This window comes from Ursus arctos, unplaced genomic scaffold (assembly GCF_023065955.2).
Source record: "Ursus arctos isolate Adak ecotype North America unplaced genomic scaffold, UrsArc2.0 scaffold_3, whole genome shotgun sequence".
Lineage (NCBI taxonomy): Eukaryota > Metazoa > Chordata > Mammalia > Carnivora > Ursidae > Ursus > Ursus arctos.
In genome coordinates, this window is record NW_026622985.1 from 15,130,113 (window position 1) to 15,148,276 (window position 18,164).

Below are 18,164 nucleotides of genomic sequence, written 5' to 3' on the forward strand. Positions count from 1 at the left end.
TTCCACTTCACTCTAAATGATAAGCTTGTCTCCAAATTGACAGTTAAGAGGTTGTTATGTTGCCATTAATTTATTGTGGGGAAATATCACTTACATTTTGTCTAATCTCTTGAGATTTTCTGCTAATCACAGCATCGGGTTTGATAATAGCAATAATGTAGAGTTGATCTAGGGGAAAAAAATAGGGGAACTTCATTTTCTCGGCTCAAAGTCTAGATAATGAAGGATCTGGCAATTAGAAATGTAAATTATTAATGTTCAGTGAGTTTTTGTCCATCGACAGGTTTGTTGTTATTACGGCATTCCAACTACCGAAGAGTTTTCTCCTCAGAATCTAAGTGCAGTTCCTACATTTGCATGCGGGAGAAAGAGTCACAAAAATTGGTGGTCCACAGGCAAAAAAAAAGAAAAAAAGTTAGGTGGGCACTAGTTATTTTAATATAACTCACATTGGTTAAAATCACACCCATGGGGCGCCTGGGTGGCACAGCGGTTAAGCGTCTGCCTTCAGCTCAGGGCGTGATCCCGGCGTTATGGGATCGAGCCCCACATCAGGCTCCTCCGCTATGAGCCTGCTTCTTCCTCTCCCACTCCCCCTGCTTGTGTTCCCTCTCTCGCTGGCTGTCTCTAACTCTGTCGAATAAATAAATTTAAAAAAATAAATAAATAAATAAAAAATAAAATCACACCCATGATCCATCCAGCTAGTATCGCTAATGAGTAGAGTTTCAGTGCAAGCAAACACAACAGATTGATGGACTTCACCACCTAGAGATTTATCTACATTTATCTGCACATTCTTATGATGAGCTTTTAGTGCACGATAGCTCGCTGAGCACGCTGTTTCTGCGCCCTCCAAAGTATGAACGTGCAACGCACACCCCTACACAGACAATCCAGGAGGGAAATTGTTAACTGTAAAGTAAACGGGCAGGTGGGTCATTGAGGGAGAAATTATTTTCACAAGGTTTTAGAAGATGATGAAGGATGAAATAAGAGGAGGCTGCTGTCCAGTTAGTCACAGGGGACAGGAACCCCTGGTCCTGGGTAACCTCTGAAGGCTGCAGGCACAGAGACCAAAGGGAAGGCAAGCGGAGCAAAAAAGTTTCCTTGTTAATAACTGAGTCTAGTATTATCCTACCAGTCCCTTATCAATAACATTGAGGTCACCAGCAGCCTGTCTGCTCCTGCAACTACTGCTCTACTTAACATTCATGAACACAAATCCCTTGCCATGACTCTGAAGGAAATTTACCTACCGACGCTCTCACTGGGTGCTTCCCCACCATCATCCGCATCTGGGTCTACAAACACAATTTCATGATACTGTGGAAGAGAAATGCAAATAAAAGTTATATTTTAACATGATAGGAAAAGAGTTTTTAGAAATTTTGTTTCTAATACATATTTATAATCCAAGGGATAGAGGGTGAAGTGGAAACTGCCAACATTTATCTAACACTACTTTTCCCCATCTTTCCACTGAAATAAAAAAAAAAATGTTTAAAATGATTGGGGTGGTAAGACTATCAGAAATAATACATATGGAAAATGGTTAAAAACCAAAAACCTTAAAACTTAAGAAGAGCACAAGGAATAAAATAAGAAAGAAGCAGAGATTAATAAGAAAGCAATAAATTAGGGGCGCGTAGTTGGCTCAGTTGGTTGAGCGTCCAACTCTTGGTTTTGGTTCAGGTCAAGATCTCAGTGTCGTGGGATCGAGCCCTGCACTGGGCTCCATGCTCAGTGGGGAGCCTGCTTGAGATTCTCTGTCCCTCTCCTTTGCCCCTCCCCTGCTTGCTCTCTCTCTCTCTCTAATGAATAAATAAATAAATAAATAAATAAATAGAAAGAAACCAACATATATATAATTATCATGTTAAAGATCAAAAGGGCGGGGTGCCTGGCTGGCTCAGTCCTTAAGAGTCTGCCTTCAGCTCAGGGCATGAGCCCGACGTTCTGGGATCGAGCCCCACATCAGGCTCCTCCACTGGAAGCCTGCTTCTTCCTCTCCCACTCCCCCTGCTTGTGTTCCCTCTCTCGCTGGCTGTCTCTCTCTCTGTCAAATAAATAAATAAAATCTTTAAAAAAAAAAAAGATCAAAAGGGCATTTGATGAGTTTCAAGATCCAATCCTGACCATTACCCTTTGTAAACTAGAAACAGAAAAATACCTCCTTAACTTATAAAAAACTATCTTCCTCAAAACAATAACTAATTTTCTACTATAAAGTAAAACACTAGGAAGGATAGGGATGGGGGTTCCTTAATTTCTTCAGAAGCCCTTAAAGTGCTTCTATGATTCTGTTTTAACTATCTGAAAGGTTTATATATTTACATATATACATTTTTTTGGCACAAGAATGCATAATTTCAGAGTATTGATGAAATAAAGACCCCAAAATGTATGGAAATGACCATACTGGAAGCTCTCATCCTTATTATAATCGGGACTAAGATAATTATGCCGGCTATAACTTCAAATTGATCTGACTTTATATTTGCTGGACGTGTGCTGGCCAACAGAGCAGCCACTAAGCACAGAAGGCTATTTCAGCATTTGAAAATGAAGTTAGTCCAAATTAAGATGTGCCATAAGTGACAGCTCCACGGCACATTCTGAAGACTTAGTATGAAAAAATGACTGCAGAATATCTTATTTTTTATATTGAGTACATATTTAAATGTACTCAATATAATTTAATTTTTTAATTTTTAGGATTAAAAATTTTTAATTTCACTTTTTTTCTAAAAAAAGGAGAGAGAGAGAGGGAAACAAGCCATGAGACTCTTAATTATAGAGAACAAACGGAGGGTTGATGGAGGGAGCTGGGTGGGGGATGGGCTAGATGGGGGATGGGCATTAAGGAGGGCACTTGTTGTGATGAGCACTGGGTGTTGTATGTTAAGTGATGAAATCACTGAATTCTACACCTGAAACCATTATTATACTATATGTTAACTAACTAGAATTTAAATAAAAATTTGAAAAGAAAAAAATAATAATTCTACTTTTATCTTCTTTGTTGTTTTTAATGTGACTAGTAGAATATTTTAAATTATGTATGTGACTCACAACACAACTCGTATTTTTTTACCATCAGACAGGGCTGTGCTAGATGAGGCAATTAGATAAGAAAGCGAAATAACAGAAGCATTCAACAAAATGGAATAATATAAAATAAACATATTAATACATTTCTTATATTCACGCTGTTATTAATTAAAACAGGGTATCATTCTGTAAGAACAATCAGAACAACAAGGACATGACCACAGAACAGAGCACACACAGAGAAAGGTGCACAGAATACAGCAATTCAGAGTATATGTTTAGGAGTCATTCTGCCTGACATCAAATCCTGGTTTCACCACCTACTAGCTATCTGGTTTTGGGGGAATGACTTAATGTTTTTAAAGCCCTGTCTTATCATTTGTAACTATCTCCTAAAATTTCTTGAGATTCCCATTCAAGATGGCAACATAAAAGACTGAATGTAACTTCCTCCCATAAACACACCAAATCTACAGCTCTGTACAAAAAAAATATCCTCTGAAAGAAATCCAGAGAAGGGCTGAGCAACTCCTACACGTTAGGCAGATGAGAAAAAAATCCATATTGAAATGGGCAGGAGAGTAGGAGAGTTTCAGACACAACTTAACCATAAACTTCAGCCTCACCACAGTGACACACAATTGGGAGGGAATAACCAGCATCTCCCTGAGGACTGAAGGGTTTAGACTCACTATATAATGTGCCAAATTTTAAGACTTCCATTTGAGGGATAGGTCCCCCAAGTCCTTAGCTCTGAAAGCCAGCTGGGGCTTGCATCCGTGAGTCCCAAGAGCTTAGAGTAAAACAGTTCTGAGCAGGTTGGTAAGGACGGGGTGTGTGGCTATTCGATCAGGGCTCGGTGCACAGGCAGCTCAGGGACCTGCCCAGTTTTTCTCTGAAAGAAGCCTATTTGAAACTCTTAAAAGCTGTAGCCTGAGGCAAGCTCCTAAATTAACACAGATCTAGGGGCTGACTGCAGTCCTCTCCGGAGACCAAGCAGGATGACAGGAGCCATCTTTGCACTTTCCCTCTGCCCTGCTCCAGGTGGCCGATGTCCACGTGAAGATGGCCTGAGCGCACGTCTGGCACCCCACCCCAGCTTTTGTGGCTGCTCCCAAAGGACACATCCCTTACAGCCTGACTATGGCGGCCGGCAGGGCAGGTATTCTTGCGTTCAGTGCAACCAGCTATGTTTGGACAAACCATCCATACAGAAAATCAATGAGAAAACACTGGACTTAAACTGTATGTTAGACCAGGTGGATTTAACATTTACAAAACATTCCATCCAAAAGCAGCAGAACACACATTCTTCTCAGGGGCATACGGAACATTCTCCAGGATAGATCATATGTTAGGCCATAAGCATCTTTTTCCACCACAGTAGTATGAAACTAGAAATCAACTGCAAGAAGAAAACTGGAAAATTCACAAATCTGTGAATATTAAACAGGCTACTGAACAACCAATGGGTCAAAGAAGAAATCAAAAGAGAAATTTAAAAATACCTGAGACAAATGAAAATGGAAATACTACATACCAAAACTTACAAACTGCAACAAGAGTTCTAAGAGGGAAGTGTATAAGGATAAATGCCTACATTAAGAAAAAGCCTAAAAAGATCTCAAATATACGACCTAACTTTTCACTTTAAGAATCTGGAAGAAGAGAACTAATGGAGTCAAAATTAGTATATGAAGGTAATCACAGAGCTCAGAGGAGAAATAAATAAAATAGATACTACACGGACAATAGAAAAATTAATGAAACTGAAAGCTGGTTTTTCGAAAAAAATAAAACGACAAACATTTAGCTAGACAGGTGAAGAAAAAAAAGACACAGGACTCAAATAAATAAAATCAGAAATGCAAGAGGAAACATTACAACAGATATCACACGAATATAAAGGACATTAAGAGACTACTATGACCAACTATGAAATCACTATCTCAGAAAGTTACGAGTGAGGGTGCCTGGGTGGCTCAGTCAGTTGGGCAACCTGCTCTTGATTTCAGCTCATGTCATGATCTTGGGGTCATGGGATAGAGCCCTGCATTGGGCTCCACGCCGCTGAGCGTGGGGACTGCTTGGGATTCTCTCTCTCCCTCTGCCCCTCCCCTGTCTCAAAAAAAAAAGAAAGAAAGAAAGAAAGAAAGAAAGAAAGAGAAAAAGAAAAAGAAAAACAAAAGTTATGTGCATACCCACGTTCCCTGTAGCATTAGTCACAATAGCCAAGACATGCAGACAAACTAAATGTCCATCAACGGATGAATGGATAAAGGCAATGTGGTATATTTATGCAACGCAATATGATTCATACATAAAAAAGAAGGAAAACCTACTATTTGTGACAACATAGATGGACCCTGAGGGCACTATACTAAACGAAATCAGTCAGACAGAGAAAAACAAATACTACACCATCTCACTTATGTGTGTAATCTCAAAAAACTCAACTCATAAACACAGAGAACAGAATGGTAGTTATCAGAGGTAGAAGATGGGAAATGGGGGAACTGGGTGAAGGTGCCCAAAGGTACAAACTTCCAGTTACAAGATAAATAAGTTCTGAGGGTATCACATACGGCATGGTGACGACACATAGTAATACCGTACGGTATACTTGAAAGTTGCTAAGAGAGCAGATCTTGAAAGTCCTCATCACAACAAAAAAAATTGTTAGCTTTGGAAGGTGACAGATGTCAAACTTGGGGATCATTTCACAATATGTACAGATATCAAGCAATTATGTTATATACTTTCAATTAATATAATGTTATTTGTCAGTTACATCTCAATAGAACAGTTACATCTCAAAAAAACTAGGAAGGAAAAAGATTTCTGTCCAAATTAAATGAGGAGATCTGTTTGAAAATCTTAGCAAACAGCAGCTCCTCAATAATTCCTGGTTATTACAATTTTCACAAACAAGTGGGGACGGGGTTGGGGGGGCGGCAGTGAGAGGAGACAGAGACAGAGAGAAGGGAAGGGAGAAGATTCCCTGATAATCAAGAAAACCTGAAAAGTAAAGAAAAATGTCCTTGGACAAGAAAAATCACTATTATAAATGTAAATTCCCCACATTTGCCATTTGTCAATCTTCCATCAAAATGTTCATTTTTTTCTTAACACTCAAAAAGTACTCTGTGCAGACTATGGATATTAGCACGCTGGCATATAGAGTATAGGAATTGTTCCCAGTTTGCTGTTTTTCTTTTACATTTTAGGGTGCACTTCAAGGTTTTAAGTAATCAAATTTATCAATTTTTCCTTTTTTGATATCTGTTTTATGTTATGTTTACAATGTCTTCCTCAACCGATGACAATACAAATGTTCACCAGTATTTTCTTCTAATACTCTTATGCTTTGTTTCTTCATATTCAGCTCTTTAATTCACCTGAAATTTATGCACATGGTATGAGAAAATGATATAAATTTCTTATGCAAATAGTTAACCCAATATTCCTAAGGCTGTTTATCAAATCTTTCATCCTTTGATTTAAACTGATATTTTTTATAGCAAATGCTTAATACAAGCTTGAACCTGTACTTTCTCATTATTTTTCAGTATTTCTTGCCTCGCCTCTCCTTTCCAGTTTTTAAATTCATACTCTCTCTTTTTGCTCCTGTGGTTGGTTTGGCACGTGCGGACGTATTGTGTGTGCGAGCTCGTACGCGTTCATTTCCGTAACACCGGCAGCTCTTCCTTATCTGACTGTATTTCTGATCACTCTCCTCTGTGGCTTCCTTTCTTATACTATTATGTTCATACCTCCACATGCTTTGTAGTTTATTTCTTAATATTTAAATAGTTTATCTTTCATTACGTAGATGATACACTTCACATGCAGGATCTTATTCTAAGTATCCTACCAAAGTGCGGTCTTGTTCTCATTGGTCAATCTATCTTGGTCCTCTTTCCATATCAGTAAGTACAAGGCCCCAGAACACACTAAATAATATTCCACTGTATGGATTTGCATAATTTATGACAAAAATTACAGACATTTTATGGAACCTATTCAGCATTGCTCAATATTTAAAGATTTTATTGATTTTTTTTTGAGAGAGAGCGAGAGAATGAGAGAGCACAGGAGCAGGGGGAGGGGCAAAAGGAGAGGGAGAAGCAAGGCCCCCCTGAGCAGGGAGCCCGATGTGGGGCTTCATCCCAGGACCCCGGGATCATGAGCCGAAGGCAGACGCTTAACCGACTGAGCCACCCAGGCGCCCCCCCGGGGTGGCTCGACATTTATATTGATTCCAAACTTTTAATAAGAGACAACTCTGCTTTAAATGCTCTTTTCTATATATGTCATATTGTCTTTGTAGGGAAAATTATAAGAGTGCAATTGCTCACTCAAAGGATACATGTGTTTTTTAAGGCCTTTGATTCATATTGCCAAAATACCTCCCAGAAAGTCTGTACCATTTAGACACCCAGATGGTTACAAAACTTGGGAAAATTCCTTAAGAAAACAACAAAAAAGATGTAATACATTTTTTTAAGAACAAAATAGTCAGTAAAGTGTTACCTGAGGGCGAACCATTTCACCCGCGGCAATTTTCCTCTCTTCATTGACCAAATTAATAATTTTTTGATTAACAAGTGGTGCATTTGCCCCATTGATCTGTGCAATAATTTTGCCATTCTATACAGAAAAAGAAAGCATGAAGGAAACTTTCACTTTCAGGATAAGTCCAGAATGCAACTTGACGAAGTCACCCTACTCGTCCTCACACCCCCACCAATCCTTTTTAGCTATTGTAATTAGTCATTTTAAAATAAAGTATTAGTGATGGGAAAGTATGTCTTGATTTGAAAAACCCAGCTCTTTGAATTCTACCTCCACAATGTCTGTCCTTCTATAACCAAAGGCAAGGCAACCCTGTATTACGTTCGATGGTTCTGTACAGACCTCCCACCATTATCTTCCCTGATTATTTTTGACACTGTGCCCCCTTTTGTCTATCTTTCAACATATATTTACCAAAAAACCTGTTTTCTGGCACAGTTCCAGGCACGATGGTACAGAACAGCAGTCCTGGTAGGTGGCCTAATTAAATTACAAAAAAGGAGAAAACCCCACGAACATATATAATATAACAACCATGACAAGTACCACCAAGTACAAAGCACTGGGAGCATCTACACGAATCTGTCCTGGTCAAGGAGATAGGCAAAGCTGCTTACCAATATCAGGAAGGGATTCTTGGGTTACGATATGTAGGAGGGGTAAGAGATAATGAGGCAAAATGGAGAAGAAAGAGTATTCCAGGCAAAAGGAATAGAGATGCAACGGTCCTGAGGCCAGAGGGAATAGGGCAAATGAGAAGACCAGCGGAGAAAGTAAGGGGATGCCTGGTATGGGAGGAAACCTAACAGCGAGTGGGAGCCAGACCATGTGGAGCCTTGTGGGTCATGGAATGACACGGCCTTTCACCTAAGTGCAGTGGGAAGCCCTAGACATGTTTAAACAAAGGCACTGACCACAATTTGAACTGTTATTTGTAAAGATCACTTCACTTACCATGTTCAGAAAGAGTTAGAAGGGAGCAGAAGATGACTGTATATAAATTAGGGGCTATTCTAGTGATGCTGGTGAGGGAGATGGGTGCTCAGTCTGTGGTACCGGTGATGGAGAAGGAAAGCATGGAAAGACACAGATGAGTGTGAGAAAGACCTCGGTGGTGAAATTGACGGGTCCAAGGTCTGGAATGGATTGGGTGTGATATACAAAGATGTCACTAAGCTGAGTTTTCTGTTTCTGTGAAAACACTGGATAAATTAAGATGTTAATCACCCAATGAAGTGACACTTAGGAGACCACACTTCCCAGAGGGAGGAGGGGTCTGGTATTGGACCAGCCCCATGTGAGAGGCCCTTCAGACAACATAGAGGGGATGTCAAAGCACCAGCTGGATACACAAGTCTGGAGCTCAAGACTGTATTTTGGCAAAGCTGAAAATACTATCTGGCCCTTTCCCGAAAGAGCTGGCTGACCCCTCACCAAAATCACAAGTATAGGAATTAGCCGAGGACATAAACTTGAGTTCTTGACATATAGGTGGTGACAACTGAAACTGTGTGTGGAGGAAATTTTCTACAGAGGGCATATAACATGATAAGATCAATACTGAATGGCTGAATAAAGAAAGGTAAACCTGAAAAGGAGGTGGAGGGGAATAACATCTAGGTAGACAAAAGGAAACAAAGCAACAAAGCCAAACGAAGCCAATATTCCAAAAAGGAGGGCATGGCCACCACATTCAGTACACTTGAGAAGTGCAGCATGGTGGGCCTAAAAGTGGCCCTATATTTAACAACGGGCTGGTAACTGGGTACACTAGCAAAAGCAAATTTGCTTGAATACTCAGAAGGCAGATGAATGGGTTGAGGCATTAATGGGATGTGAAAAAAAAAGGAGTAAAAATAAATATGCAAACTCTCCTGAGAAATTTAGCTGTGAGATAAAGGAGAGAGATGGGTGGTAGCTGGAGAGAGGCATGGCATCAAATAAGAGTATTATTTTTTAATCGGGAACAGTCAATCATCTTCAAAGATCAGTGAGAAGGATCCAGTTGAGAGAGGTTTAAATAAATACTGACACTCTAGTTACCATTTCCCACTAAAAGGAACCTTCCAACAATTCTGGGGACTTTCTAATGTCCCTTGGAAAAAGCCCTTCCTGCTGAAACTTGCTGGAATGAATTTGTTGTCAACTAAGTGTGCTAAGCGCTACAAAGAGCCACCATGGGAATAGCTGTATAAACAAGCATGGCTTGGCGGTGGCTTTGTGGGCACAGACTGAGATTCTTAGATGAACGACTGTGGATGTGGAGCAAAGTCTGAGGCATGACTGCGCGAGCAACTGGTTGAGGTGCACTGGAGAAAAGTTCATTGGCAGTAGAGGTCAGGCATTGAGAGGCCCAGATGTGAGTGGGTTGCCAGTGTGGGCACTACAGTCCCTGGGGGCAGGGGTGGCAGGACAGGGGTTTTGAAGTCTTCAGTCATCAACAGGACTGATTTGAAGACCAGTAAATGCCAGGGGTGAGGTGGGGGAGAGAAGGAGGTTTAGCCAAATTGCTAAGTTAGCAGGGAAAAGACCTCTAATTAGCAAGGAAAAGAAAGTTATTGAAGTAAGAAGAAGTAAAGGGAATATCGGTTCTACTCCTGGCCTCAAGACATATAATCTGAGAAAATAGTCACCACTCTGGGCTGCAAAGAAGTATGTTCTAAGTAAGGAGGCAGACTTAAGGAAAGTCAAGGAAATGGCGTAAAGGCTAAGAGCCATGATGAAAGATCTTAGAAAGTGTGCCAACTGCTCATCTCAATTCCAGATGTGACACAGTGAAAGGGTTTGCAAGATGGTAGAGAATTGGGAGAACTGGTCAGAAAGACTATTCTAGGCATGAGATGGATGAACTATGCAGGGCAGGGAGGAAGAGTAGATTTATATTCTAGGCATTGACTGCAGATAAGAGAACGTGGACCGGACGATCCAGTTAAGGAGGGTGGGTATGGTCTCCTGATCAGAGCTGACCAACCTGGCAGGGTGAAGGTGGTCCCAGAGCTCCAGACTCTATGTGATGGTCCCCCTGCCCAGTCTCTCTTCCTCCATCCCAAGCTCCTAACTGCTACTGCTACCAGTCTTCTCGCTGTTCTTAAGATTAACCCACCAAGCCTTTTTTCAGGTGTTACTCACTCTGGTCCCCTAAACTATGTCTAGGTCAAGGGTCAGCAAACACCGACCCAGCACAGAGACTATATTTTGGCAAAGCTGAAAATACAATCTGGCCCTCTCCCGAAAGAGCTGGCTGACTCCTCACCTAAATCACCAAATCCTACATGTCCAACTTAGAGCAAGCTCTGCAACGCAATTCTTAAAATTCAATGAACCCAGTTATCCAATTCCTTGAAATTGTTGCAAAAGCATTATTTCATAGAAGCAGAAAGTTCTATCCAAGAAGTGTTTTTAAAATCATGATTTCTAATACAAAATAATAATAATAATAATCCCAGCATCCAATAGGAAAGAAAGAGTCCAAGCCCTCTCTAGGAAGCCTTTCCTTACTACACCCAATTCTCCAGCTCCGTAGCAGCCACACTGTGTGTCACACACCTTTGAACTGTCAACACTCCCCTTCTGGAAAATAGCACTTATTACATCTTCCTGATTATTAAAGTTGTATACTCGTCACAGAATATTTGGAAAATATAAAAAAGTATCAAGAAAAAAAACTTAACCACTGCATGCTTCCCCCATTCACAGAAAGCTGCTACTGACAATCTGGTGAATGCCCTTCCTGTCTTCTTTCTACACACTTGTACGTGCGGAGATAGGAGCAACATATATTGCAAAGTAGCGATCAGATATGTCCTTGTATTAGTATACATGAATACTTAGAACCAATTCTCCGCTCCTGGGTGTCGAAGACATTTCCAATTCTTCACTCCCATAAATAATAATTTGTCATACAAATCTCTGATTATTTCCTTAGGAAAGGTAAATACCACCTTATTTTTCTTTTTGATCAACTCACTACATGGTGGTCTGACCTCCTCAACCCATTCCATACTCCTAGACGTCAAAAATTATAAAATCTGTTAACAGACAAGCAAAGATAAGGCAAAAGAAATCTATGATTACTACAATCAGAAAATAGTTCCATGGTAATTTTACAATGCTACTTGCTATTTAACTGTAAATTAGAATCTGATAATATATCTGAGATGATAAATATTATACTTACAACACTAAAGAGAAAAACAGGTTCGCATTTATCTCTAAATGGCTGCAAAGTCACAATGTTGTCAGCTTCTGCCTGAAAAAAATATAAGTATTTCATATAATAGAGGAAACTATATCCAAGTCACCACATACACTATGTTGAAAGAATGTAGATCACACAAAATTTTTATGCTTACTACAGGATTTTCTCAGTATGTTATAGTTGTTCTATGGATCGAATTGCATACATTGGCAATTCAGGCCAGGCAGCATTTGGCCTCAAGCTTACTTCTCACTGTTTACTTTGCGATACCCAACCTGCAGCTAAGCTTACCTACTTCCAGTTTGCTATACAACACCCACACTTTCCTCCCTCCTTACCTGCTCTTGCCCTTCCTTTTCCAACCCAGGTCAAGTGTCCCTCCAAGAATTGTCTTGCTCCCTGCTGCTGCAAATCCTCTCCCACTCCACATGGAACTTTACTGCCCTTCCCTCCGGGACTCCATTGTCCCTGTCAGTATCGTATCACCACCATAAGGGCCTATCTCACTTCCTTTTTTTTCCTTAAGTAGGCTCCACACCGAGCACGAAGCCCAACACGGGGCTTGAACTCAAGACCCGGAGATCATGACCTCAGCTGAAATCAAGAATTGGACACTTAACTGAGCCACCCAGGCAGAGTGCCCCCATCTCACTTTTTGTGATCAGATCTATGATGTTTCATAATCCCCTTTGCACGTCACCCTCCTTCTGCTTTAGTCATGGGGCCATAAGAACTTACTAGCATTTTCCAGTGGGATGGCTATAGTAATAGAATAGATTCCTTGTGGAGTCGACTAAGGGATTTTCTCTGGCTGGGGTACTTCTGGGAGGACAGCCAGAAGTCACTGGGTTGGGAGGAAGCACCGTTAAGACCTATATCCTCATGCAGCTGAACAGGGTGCCCGACACCCCATGTGGTCTAATTCTCCTTCTACACCCACCCCTTCACCTCCACAGCAGTGCCCGGCCCGCCGGTATTACCCTACAAACAAAGAGGGATTCAATGCCTCTAAAGCACCTGGGAACACAGCATCCGACCTACACCTTCTCAGTGTATAAGGACTTTTTGCCTTGCCTTCCTATGCCCAAGTTCCTTTCCAGGTAGCCTGACAGGTGTGCAGGGGGCCTGTCTTGTTGTTGGTCTCCCCCCACTGACCTCAATTCCCTTTTAGACACTGGAGTTTTCCCATGATTCCTAGCCCATGAACTTGCACTCCTACCACTTCCAGACAAACTTCCCTAATGCCAACTGCCAGGACTCAAAAGAATTTCCCAATTCTCAATTCTCCATGATCCACTTGTTAGAGCTTCTGACACTGTCTTTTAACTTCTGTATCAACCCTGTGTCTATGGTATGTGGCAATCCCCATGAGGCCCAATTCTGTGTCTTTGAACTCCATTGTTCCTCCTTGCCAAGGATTAAGTCTCAAATCATATTCCAGATCCACTCAGGGGGCTCAGAATCAAGCAGGCTGTTACAGATTGTCACCCTTTCAAAAACTGCAACTTCAGAAGACAAAGTCAATTCTGGATAAAAAGATTTAACAATTGTAGGGACGCCTGGGTGGCTCAGTTGGTTAAGTGTCTGCCTTTAGCTCAGGTCATAATCCCAAGGTCCTGGGATCAAATCCCACATCGGTCCTTGCTCCACAGGGAGCCTGTGCTCCCCCTGCCTGCCACTCCTCCTGCTTGTGCCGCTCTCTCTCTCTCTCTCTCTCTCTCTCAGACAAATAAATAAAATCTTAAAAAAAATTAACAATTGTATATAGCCACCTACTCTCTTGAAGAAATAATGAGGTGAGTTTCTAAGCTTTAGGCTACTTAACTATAACCTTGAACTAAGAAAAAGAAGTTCTATAAAGAATGTACTTGCAGAAGGGGATGGACAATCAAGTTAAGGTCAATCAACAAACTCATCCCAAGGTCTGGGTTGGGAAGGGTCACAGAGAGATTCTACACATGGGAACATGCAATGGGTTAAGGTTTCCTGTTTGCATCAGGGAGTCCACATTTTAGGTGTAAGGAGTAAAGATACGAAATCAGTTATCTGCTCCTGCACCTTAGGTCTAGCTGGTTTGGACTTGTTTCTGCCCAACAGAAAGAGAATATGGGCCACACACGTATTTTTAAATTCTGGGTTCTAGTAACCACAGTTAAAGACTAAAAAGAAATAGATGAGAGTAATATAAAAATATTTTTTACTTAATCCAAAATATAGTCATTTCATATGTAATCACTGTAAAAGATTATTAGTGAGATATTCCATTTTCCTTTTTTCATACTAAATCCTCAAAATCTGGTGTGTATTTTACATTTGGAGTACATCTCAATTTGTAGGCTAAATTTGAATCAGAAATCATTGGTTTGTACTTTGATTTCATAAAATGTATAGTCTAAAAAAGTCGATGTACATACCCAAGTTGTCCCAAACAACTTAAAAAGTTTTATCATTTCTGAATTATCAGTTTTTTAATTTAAATTTAAATTAATTAAAGTTAAAAATTCAGTTCCTCGGTCACACTAGCCACATTTCAAGTGCTCAAAAGCCATTTGTGTCTGGTGGCCACCGTATTAGACAACAAAGCTCTAAGCAGGTGATAACTTGATATGGACAAATTGAATAATCAATACAATGAAGCCCGATAAATTTAGCCATATTTTAATCCCTTGTCACATCCGAGTGACAAGCGTGGGGAAAATCACTACCATTGGAAAATTGGTAACCGGTTTGTTAAGTGCCCAGAGACCTTCCCAATTCTATTCAGTAAACAGCGTTTGCAGCCCCGATTCTAAAAGACACACACTGAACATCCAGTCAGGTGAAAGGAACAGGTCAACAGACATCCATATGTACACTTTCTGATGTTCACGACCATGTTAAACAACCTCAACCCCAACAACCTCAACACCACGGGAAACGGGATAAAAATCATCACGGTTTTCAGATCCGGTAGAACTAAATATATAGTAAAACTGCCAAGTGAATATGGTCCATTTTTGAAGAGTTGGCAGGTTGTTTAAATTAAGACAATCCTTAAAGACAGTATGTAAACACTTGGAAGGATCAAGAAAATAACCGTTTCATGGAAATGAAATCCTTACTACGACAAAATGCAGAAGTTCATCTTCGTTCAGCTCATTTTTCAATTTTCTGAATAAAGTTTGCATTGCTTTGCAAGGTCCACACCAGGCTTGATAAACATCGATCACTAGAAGATGATAATATTTTGGGGGGGGGAAAAACCACACAGAGTCAAAGAATCTAGAATAGCAGCTTATCCCACCCCTGGGGCCAGTGCACAAAGCAGGTTTTTACACTGGTAGTGGGGAGGCGCACTCCGTGCTGGGGGGCCATGAGGTGCCCTGGGCCGAACTCCTAATGGCTGGACAACCAGGAGAACCCCAGTACCTGTGAGGCCTTTGTTCTGCAACATCTCATCCCACAGGCTTTGACTATTAACGACTGCCTGCAAAAAGGACACCACGGTCAAGGGGTCTTCAAGCACCAATGCCCCAAGTAAACACTGTTGGTATGTCATGCTCACCTGCAACTGGATTTCTCGCTTTTTCCCTGCCATTTATCCACTATCACAGAAAAAAAGGGAAGACAAATAGAAAATATTTACGAGAAAATTTAAATGAGGTTACTCCCTACGCATTCAAGCAGCATCTTAATGACGCATTCAAGCAGCATCTTAATGCCCCGTAGATATTTTCCGTGGGCAGTATCGATTATACACCGCCCCCTTTTCTGGAGAGAGGAGCCAATGCTGCTGAAGGACTCCTCGGGCGGGGCTCGACGCTAAATGCCTGCATCAGCCATAGTATCTTACTGGCCCCATAATCCTGAGCCAAGGTCAGAACGTGAGGAGGTGAGTTCCTTACAAATTTTTCTTTTCCTGAAGTCTCACGCAGTGTTCTACTCTCATTTGCACACGTGTTAATTGCCTATGACCATGCCCATGGATCCTTCTCGGGTCCCTCTCCAGGGACGTTTAATCTTTAGAACAAGACCCTAGGCTGCTCTTAAGCACCTCAGGAACTAGCCGCAGTGCGAAGACAGCGAGGCCCAAACGGCCCATTCTGTGCGGTCAAGGGCGCTCAGCGTGGCTGCGCCTGCGTGCGTGACAGCGGACCTAACAAAACAAAGGAGGTATTCGGGACAACGAAACTACATCCCAGGAAGGGTGCCGCATGCTCCAACAAGCCGTCCACGGAACAGGTCCTCCTCTAAGCTACCCCGGGAGGTGTGCAAGCACGAGAAGGAACAGTCCCCGAGGATCCAAACCAGCCCCCTGGAAGAGTCCTGTGGTCTTTGTGAGCAGGGCTCCAACAGGTCCGGGTACCTGGGCGCGAAGCCGGTAAACATCAGACTGTCTGTCTGTCCGAGCTGGTCCAGCGGAAGAGGCGGGACCAGGACCCCGGGACCGACCGCAGGAGGAGGGGCCAACGTCTGCGGCCGCCCCTCTCGCGCCGCGAGCCTGGGCCTCCCCCGCGGGGGCGGTGCCTCGAGGTTCCCCGGCCCCAGCGCGCAGGCCCAGAACCGCTGAGAACCCCGGTCCTGGAACCCACGGCCTCCCGCGCTTCTCCCCGACGCATTGCGCCTGCCCGGTCAGTCCCGGAAGACCCCCTCCGCTGCAGGTGCGCTTGCCTCCTGCAGGCTTGATCGCAGCTCAACGGAGTCATCATCAGTGGTGTGCTAGCAAACGTTAACAACTAGCTCGCTTGGAAATCATTACACATTATTATACATTTTACTGACATAAATAAAAATAATATGTGGCAACAAGTAACAAATAATTATAAAGTATACAATATTCTATTGCAAATTCCACATAGCCAATAGATTTTTACGGAATGTTTTCACTGATTTTTGCCAGGCTCTAGCATTCAGAGCCAATTTCTAGTTGCAATTCGTTCACAACTTGCCAGATCCCAAATATGAATAAATGCTTGGCCACTTTCACTATTAAAATCATGTTAAATACAGAAACTTGTCTAAATACCAGTTTTCATACAGTTTTATCTCCTTACCATGAGTTGTTTCAAAAAGTAGCAATTTTCTCACTGTCCTAACATAGCACTTTAATCTTGAACAAACAGATAATGTTGATTATGTTTTAAAATATATGTTAGATAGCAAAATACTGATGAGCACATGACCTCAAATTCGAAACACTTTCTTTTTGCAAAATGAAACAAGCTTTCCCATGAGATAACCAGTCAAAGTCTATGTGGGAAAATTATTTTCATAGGTACTGTCTATGCCACAAAAACATTGCAAAGATTCTATTTTATGATCATGATTCTTTTATTATTATTTTAATAAAATGAACAGCTTGGGTGTAATGTGACATGTATAGAATAGCATAATCTCCGCTGGTCTGGATTGATGACATGCGTATTTCCCAAGCTACCTGGAGCATCATAGTGAGTCTTGGCCAACACTATGGAGTATATTAAGTAAAGGTAAATGATATTCTGCAACTGTGGGTCCGTGAGTGGTTTTAGAGTGGACGTGTGAGCCTGTCAGCATCATTCAGGAATAATAATTGGATTTAGGATTTGGTTTTTGTTTTTTAAAGATTTTATTTATTCATTTGACAGAGAGAGAGACAGCCAACGAGAGAGGGAACACAATCAGGGGAAGTGGTAGAGGAAGAAGCAGGCTCCCAGCAGAGGAGCCTGATGTGGGGCTTGATCCCAGGACTCCGGGATCACGACCTGAGCCAAAGGCAGATGCTTAACGACTGAGCCACCCAGGCGCCCCTGGATTTAGGATTTTTCGAAGCTCAGGAGTAAAGAGTGAAAGGTGAGAGAGGAATCAATGGCCACAGGTAGCTGGAATATACCCATGTGTGATCAGCTCCCTACAAGAAACACTCAACAGAACTTGAGCTTCCCTATGCCTTTCCACGCATGTGCACGGTTGAAACCTACAGACAAAGCATGTACTGTGCAACACGGAAATGAGGACAAAGAAGCCATAGAGGACACTGCTGATAATGAATATATAAATAATAACAAAGCACAATGTCTTTCTCATTTTTCAGATTAGAAAACAGATGCAATTTGCAATATCTTTTTCTTCCCAGGACCGTACAGATTATTTTGCACACCTCAGGGAAGTTGTGCATAACACATTGGAGACTACTCGACAGAAAATCAAGATATCCACAAACTATCTGGGCGGGAGATAGAGATTTGCGGATAATTGGCATATTAAGAACATAGGAGTAGACTTGATGGCACAGGAAAGTATGGCGTTTGAGAAAGTGAGGCCCCAAGAGGATACACTAGGAACATCAACATTTAGGAAGAGAGAAAGTGAAGCTAAT

At 41.6% G+C, this 18,164-nt stretch overlaps 1 protein-coding gene across 1 annotated transcript in view; it reads right to left on the reverse strand.

The window, feature by feature from the left end:
* Nucleotides 1–16,276, reverse strand: part of NME8 (NME/NM23 family member 8) — a 49,391-nt gene extending 33,115 nt beyond the window's left edge. The window contains exons 1-8 of the mRNA XM_057304481.1: nt 16,173–16,276; nt 15,372–15,411; nt 15,236–15,293; nt 14,929–15,035; nt 11,807–11,878; nt 7,588–7,704; nt 1,260–1,326; nt 95–168 (exon numbers count right to left, since the gene is read on the reverse strand). Coding sequence (XP_057160464.1) covers nt 95–168; nt 1,260–1,326; nt 7,588–7,704; nt 11,807–11,878; nt 14,929–15,035; nt 15,236–15,293; nt 15,372–15,404 — 528 coding nt within the window. The 5' untranslated portion in view covers nt 15,405–15,411; nt 16,173–16,276. The remainder of the gene's footprint in view (nt 1–94; nt 169–1,259; nt 1,327–7,587; nt 7,705–11,806; nt 11,879–14,928; nt 15,036–15,235; nt 15,294–15,371; nt 15,412–16,172) is intronic.
* Between the last annotated feature and the right edge of the window lie 1,888 nt (nt 16,277–18,164).